Below are 6,784 nucleotides of genomic sequence, written 5' to 3'. Positions count from 1 at the left end.
CAGGTGGAGGGAGTAAGGAGACCCGGCTATAGAGGACTACAAATCCCAGCAATACATTATACAGCAATACAAAATAATATGAAGTTACATACTCTGTGCGGTTGTATGTGGACTCTCAGGTGGACTGTGTGGACTCTCAGGTGGGCTATGCGGGCTCTCAGGTGGGCTATCCAGGCTCTCAGGTGGGCTATGCGGCCTCAGGTGGGCTATGCGGACTCTCAGGTGGGCTATGCGGACTCTCAGGTAGGCTATGTGGTCTCTTAGGTGGACTATGCGTGCTCTCAGGTGGACTATGCGTGCTCTCAAGTGGGCTGTGTGGACTTTCAGGTGGGCTATGCGGTCTCTCAGGTGGACTATGAGGTCTCTCAGGTGGACTATGCGGTCTCTCAGATGGACTATGCATGCTCTCAGGTGGGCTGTGTGGACTTTCAGGTGGGCTGTGTGGACTCTCAGGTGGACTATGCGGTCTCTCAGGTGTACTATGCGGTCTCTCAGATGGACTATGCATGCTCTCAGGTGGGCTGTGGGGACTCTCAGGTGGACTATGCATGCTCTCTGGTGGGCTGTGTGGACTATGTGGGCTCTCTGGTGGGCTGTGTGGACTCTCAGGTGGACTATGCGTGCTCTCAGGTGGACTATGCGTGCTCTCAGGTGGGCTGTGTGGACTCTCAGGTGGACTATGCGTGCTCTCAGGTGGGCTATGCGTGCTCTCAGGTGGACTATGCATGCTCTCTGGTGGGCTGTGTGGACTCTCAGGTGGACTATGCGTGCTCTCAGGTGGGCTGTGTGGACTCTCAGGTGGACTATGCGTGCTCTCTGGTGGGCTGTGTGGACTCTCAGGTGGACTATGCGTGCTCTCTGGTGGGCTGTGTGGACTCTCAGGTGGACTATGCGTGCTCTCAGGTGGGCTGTGTGGACTCTCAGGTGGACTATGCGTGCTCTCTGGTGGGCTGTGTGGACTCTCAGGTGGACTATGCGTGCTCTCTGGTGGGCTGTGTGGACTCTCAGGTGGACTATGCGTGCTCTCAGGTGGGCTGTGTGGACTCTCAGGTGGACTATGCGTGCTCTCTGGTGGGCTGTGTGGACTCTCAGGTGGACTATGCGTGCTCTCTGGTGGGCTGTGTGGACTCTCAGGTGGACTATGCGTGCTCTCAGGTGGGCTGTGTGGACTCTCAGGTGGACTATGCGTGCTCTCTGGTGGGCTGTGTGGACTCTCAGGTGGACTATGCGTGCTCTCTGGTGGGCTGTGTGGACTCTCAGGTGGACTATGCGTGCTCTCAGGTGGGCTGTGTGGACTCTCAGGTGGACTATGCGTGCTCTCTGGTGGGCTGTGTGGACTCTCAGGTGGACTATGCGTGCTCTCTGGTGGGCTGTGTGGACTCTCAGGTGGACTATGCGTGCTCTCAGGTGGGCTGTGTGGACTCTCAGGTGGACTATGCGTGCTCTCTGGTGGGCTGTGTGGACTCTCAGGTGGACTATGCGTGCTCTCTGGTGGGCTGTGTGGACTCTCAGGTGGACTATGCGTGCTCTCAGGTGGGCTGTGTGGACTCTCAGGTGGACTATGCGTGCTCTCTGGTGGGCTGTGTGGACTCTCAGGTGGACTATGCGTGCTCTCAGGTGGGCTGTGTGGACTCTCAGGTGGACTATGCGTGCTCTCAGGTGGGCTGTGTGGACTCTCAGGTGGACTATGCGTGCTCTCTGGTGGGCTGTGTGGACTCTCAGGTGGACTATGCGTGCTCTCAGGTGGGCTGTGTGGACTCTCAGGTGGACTATGCGTGCTCTCAGGTGGGCTGTGTGGACTCTCAGGTGGACTATGCGTGCTCTCAGGTGGGCTGTGTGGACTCTCAGGTGGACTATGCGTGCTCTCTGGTGGGCTGTGTGGACTCTCAGGTGGACTATGCGTGCTCTCAGGTGGGCTGTGTGGACTCTCAGGTGGACTATGCGTGCTCTCAGGTGGGCTGTGTGGACTCTCAGGTGGACTATGCGTGCTCTCTGGTGGGCTGTGTGGACTCTCAGGTGGACTATGCGTGCTCTCTGGTGGGCTGTGTGGACTCTCAGGTGGACTATGCGTGCTCTCAGGTGGGCTGTGTGGACTCTCAGGTGGACTATGCGTGCTCTCTGGTGGGCTGTGTGGACTCTCAGGTGGACTATGCGTGCTCTCAGGTGGGCTGTGTGGACTCTCAGGTGGACTATGCGTGCTCTCAGGTGGGCTGTGTGGACTCTCAGGTGGACTATGCGTGCTCTCTGGTGGGCTGTGTGGACTCTCAGGTGGACTATGCGTGCTCTCAGGTGGGCTGTGTGGACTCTCAGGTGGACTATGCGTGCTCTCAGGTGGGCTGTGTGGACTCTCAGGTGGACTATGCGTGCTCTCTGGTGGGCTGTGTGGACTCTCAGGTGGACTATGCGTGCTCTCAGGTGGGCTGTGTGGACTCTCAGGTGGACTATGCGTGCTCTCTGGTGGGCTGTGTGGACTCTCAGGTGGACTATGCGTGCTCTCTGGTGGGCTGTGTGGACTCTCAGGTGGACTATGCGTGCTCTCTGGTGGGCTGTGTGGACTCTCAGGTGGACTATGCGTGCTCTCAGGTGGGCTGTGTGGACTCTCAGGTGGACTATGCGTGCTCTCTGGTGGGCTGTGTGGACTCTCAGGTGGACTATGCGTGCTCTCAGGTGGGCTGTGTGGACTCTCAGGTGGACTATGCGTGCTCTCAGGTGGGCTGTGTGGACTCTCAGGTGGACTATGCGTGCTCTCTGGTGGGCTGTGTGGACTCTCAGGTGGACTATGCGTGCTCTCAGGTGGGCTGTGTGGACTCTCAGGTGGACTATGCGTGCTCTCAGGTGGGCTGTGTGGACTCTCAGGTGGACTATGCGTGCTCTCTGGTGGGCTGTGTGGACTCTCAGGTGGACTATGCGTGCTCTCAGGTGGGCTGTGTGGACTCTCAGGTGGACTATGCGTGCTCTCTGGTGGGCTGTGTGGACTCTCAGGTGGACTATGCGTGCTCTCTGGTGGGCTGTGTGGACTCTCAGGTGGACTATGCGTGCTCTCTGGTGGGCTGTGTGGACTCTCAGGTGGACTATGCGTGCTCTCAGGTGGGCTGTGTGGACTCTCAGGTGGACTATGCGTGCTCTCAGGTGGGCTGTGTGGACTCTCAGGTGGACTATGCGTGCTCTCAGGTGGACTATGCGGCCTACCAGGTGGCTGTATTGTGTCTTCAGTGGGCTGTGCGGGCAGTGCAATGTCTCACCAGGGGTCCAGAGGTGGGCAGCGTGGTATCAGGAAGACGGAGGAGGAGATCTGTGAGCGGGCGCCTGCGGCTCATAAAAATTTGCAACTGCTGCCATTATATTCTACAGAGTCTCGGCTTTCAGAAAATATATTATGTCTGGGGGGTTTGAAGTAATTTTCAGACCTAAAATGTGGAATATACAATGTAAACAAAAAAAAACGGCGGGAAAAAAAGGCCTTTGTCCTTATGGGGTTAAAAATGGCACCCCAATGCCCGGCGGGCAACACGTAATACCACAATAACGCATTTAGCACAACATTAAGGTGTGAATAGGCCGTAGCGCAGAATGCCGCAGCGCTTCGCCGCCTCTGAACGCAGCAAACTAGCCACCCAGATCGCTTTCTGAGTCCTAAGGGGCCCATGCGTTATATGTCACTTACTATAGGCAATAAAATATCACTCACACATACAGCCGTCTTTATTCGTTATGTCTCCCCATCCCCCCCTGACTCCGCTCGCTGTCACTGTTTGCGTTCCCGTCCTGGCGCTGACCGGCGAGGGTTAATGTCTATACGAAGTGTCTTGTTCCTCTGAGTCTCTGCTTCCTGCCCCAGGACGCTCATCAGGAGGGTATTTATAATCTCATGACACTGACTGACCCTCCGCTGCAGGATGGAAGACAAGTCACTGATCCTGAGGCCCCTGTGTGCGCAGGAAAGGGTCGGAGTTCCCCTTTATAAGTCAGCCGGGGGGAATGGCGTTCCTTGCGGGTTTTTCCGTGAGGGGCCATTTAGGTCTACGCGTGTTGCGTAGAGGTGGGTCAGGTTCATCTCCTCCGTGCGTTGATGCCGCGTGCTTCCAATGCGAATTTTGCACTCAGGATTTTGGACAGGAGAGAGTTAACAGACATTGCGGCCCTGCCGGTATCACACTTCCTGTCCTAGGGTGACAACATTCGCTCATTATACTGTAAGAAGGAGCAGCGTTGTCACCCTAAGACAGGAGTAGAGAAAACCCCGCCTCTCACCTATTCTGCATAGCATAGTGTTCTGTAGTCCACAGACTTTATATGGAGGTTAGGTAAGAACTCAGACAATCGAGGCCTAACATTGGCGGCGTGCTGCTATCTGGACACTGAATTGCTGGGACTTTTAATTCGGCATTGGCTGCGGCCTGCGAATAGGGTTGCCACCTGTTCAGGATTCACCCGGACAGTCCGGGTTTTGAATGCTGTGTTCGGGTTTCATGGCAGCAGAAACCCCGGACACAGGATGTCAGGCAGAAAGGGGCATCCAAAATTAAGATAGGGGGCTACTGGCCCCCCACTGAAAATAGTCTCAACTGTGATATTTACATATGAATGGACGGCACTTTTTACATATGAACAAGCCGCGACTCATTCTCCCACAAAAATTACCATGCGTCGCTGGAGTGTTCGGGTTTCGCTTGAAGAAAAGGTGGCAACCCTACCTGCGAATAAAACACTGGGACTGCTGGGACTTACAGTTCCATATTAGCTGCATGCTGCTATCTGGATGCTGGGAGTTGTAGTTCTGTACTGGGTGTGAACTACTAACTGGGACCGATGGGACTTGCAGTTCTACATTTGCTGTGTGCTGCTATCTGGACACTGGGACTGCTGGGACTTGTAGTTCTGTATTGACTGGGTGCTGCTATATGGATGCTGGGAATTATAGTCACGCATTGACTGTGCCCTGCTATCTGGGCCCTGGGACTTGTAGCTCTGTATTGGCTGTGTGCTGCTATCTGGGCACTGGGACTGCTGGGACTTGTAGTTCTGTACTTATTATTATTTGTATCATTCTTATTATTATCTGTCTTCTTCTCCTTTTTTTTTATTATTATTATTATTTTCTGTCTTCTCCTTTTTATTATTATTATTATTATTATTTGTATCATTCTTATTATTATCTGTCTTCTTCTCCTTTTTATTATTATTATTATTTGTATCATTCTTATTATTATCTGTCTTCTTCTCCTTTTTTTTTATTATTATTATTATTATTATTTTCTGTCTTCTCCTTTTTATTATTATTATTATTTGTATCATTTCTTTTTATTATCATTATTATTATTATTATCCTTCTTCTTCTCCTTTTTATTATTATTATTATTATTATTCTTCATTTTCTTCTCCTTTTTATTATTATCATTTATATCATTCTTCTTCTGATTATTATTTATTATGATTATCCTCCTGTCATTGTTCTTTGTATTGTTTGGCTTTGCTGATAATAATTCCCTCCTCGGGTCCCGGGGACGGTGACATGTTCTGATGAGGAGGAAGCCGCCGCCGCCGTGCTGTGCGCTGACATTGCGGACATGTAATGTCTCCGTCACATTAGTTACATTGTTCTTCTAGAATGCTGGAAGATCTGAGTGCAGAGGAAAGTCTCCTGAGAACGGGTCTTCTCGTGTGTCTCTCTCTCCGTGACGCACGCCCCAGAAATAAGAGGACCGTTTCTTGTCACGGATTGGGCTGGAGGGCTTTCTGATGCCTGTAGTCCCCTCTCACCTGATAAGTCGGAGCGGAGAGAAAACGCAGACCAGACCTTTGTGTCCCACATGTGGACACCATAGTTGAGGGGGATGGTGGGGGACGTGTGAGAGCCAGCCCACATCACACACACAGAGAGAGAGAGAGCGAGCGACATTGTTCCCCAGGCCCCAGGCAGCCAAGCTCGTCAGCTTGTCCTCTGAAAACAATGAGCAGCTCTGCGGAGGACAGCGACGTCCTGCAGATGACGGCGGCCGAGGGCTCTCTCGGGGAGGAGGCCCAGCAGCCGCCCGCAGACGAGGAAGGGCGAGCTCAGAGCCCGCTGGCCCCCGTGAGAGTCCGTCAGCCTCGCATGTTCAGGAGGCGCGCGTACCTCCTGGACGAGCTGTCCGACGAGGAGGTGGTGAGGAGGTACCGGCTCAACCGCTCCGCCATCCAGGAGCTCTTCGACCTGGTCGGGGAGGACCTGGAGCCCCAGACGAGGAGGAACAAGGCGCTGCCCGGCATGTGCAAGCTGCTGGCGGTCTTGTACTTCTTGGGCAACGCCACCTTCCAGCCGGTCACTTCGCTTCTCATCGGCATGAGCCAGCCGACCTTCTCCAGGATCCTCAAGCAGGTGGTGGAGGCCATACTGAAGCACTCCAGGCGCCTCATCCATTTCCCGTCGTCCTCGGCGGACTGGCAGAGGGTCAAGCAGGACTTCTTCCTGCTGGGGGGGATGCCGAACTGCCTGGGCGCCATAGACTGCACCCACATCGCCCTCGCCCCGCCGCGGGAGAGGGAGGAGGTGTTCCGCAACTGGAAGGACTTCCACTCGCTCAACGTGCAGGTGGTGTGCGATTCCCACCTGCGCATCATGAGCGTCAACGCCGCCTTTCCGGGAAGCTGCCACAACTCCTACATCCTGCGCCAGTCGGCCCTTTACGACAAGTTCACGCAGAGGCAGATGCCGGACGGCTGGCTCGTGGGTAAGCCGATATCGCTTACAAGTGTGCTTCTGTGAAGTAAGGAAGGGTTAAAAACCTCTGCCAGTTTTGGCCAC

At 54.1% G+C, this 6,784-nt stretch overlaps 2 protein-coding genes across 2 annotated transcripts in view; one reads left to right on the top strand and one right to left on the bottom strand.

The window, feature by feature from the left end:
* The window catches only part of LIPT2 (lipoyl(octanoyl) transferase 2 (putative)), a 9,128-nt gene extending 3,305 nt beyond the window's left edge, over positions 1 to 5,823 (bottom strand). Inside the window, exon 1 of the mRNA XM_018574497.1 lies at positions 5,761 to 5,823. Within this exon, the coding sequence (XP_018429999.1) occupies positions 5,761 to 5,823 (63 nt within the window). The remainder of the gene's footprint in view (positions 1 to 5,760) is intronic.
* LOC108802642 (putative nuclease HARBI1) overlaps positions 5,789 to 6,784 on the top strand; it is a 9,741-nt gene continuing 8,745 nt past the window's right edge. The window contains exon 1 of the mRNA XM_018574498.1: positions 5,789 to 6,710. Coding sequence (XP_018430000.1) covers positions 5,951 to 6,710 — 760 coding nt within the window. The 5' untranslated portion in view covers positions 5,789 to 5,950. The remainder of the gene's footprint in view (positions 6,711 to 6,784) is intronic.

Source organism: Nanorana parkeri, unplaced genomic scaffold (genome assembly GCF_000935625.1).
Source record: "Nanorana parkeri isolate BGI_ZX_2015 unplaced genomic scaffold, ASM93562v1 scaffold2999, whole genome shotgun sequence".
Lineage (NCBI taxonomy): Eukaryota > Metazoa > Chordata > Amphibia > Anura > Dicroglossidae > Nanorana > Nanorana parkeri.
The sequence above is the reverse complement of the archived record's forward strand: the minus strand, read 5'-3'. Positions and strand labels throughout refer to the sequence as shown.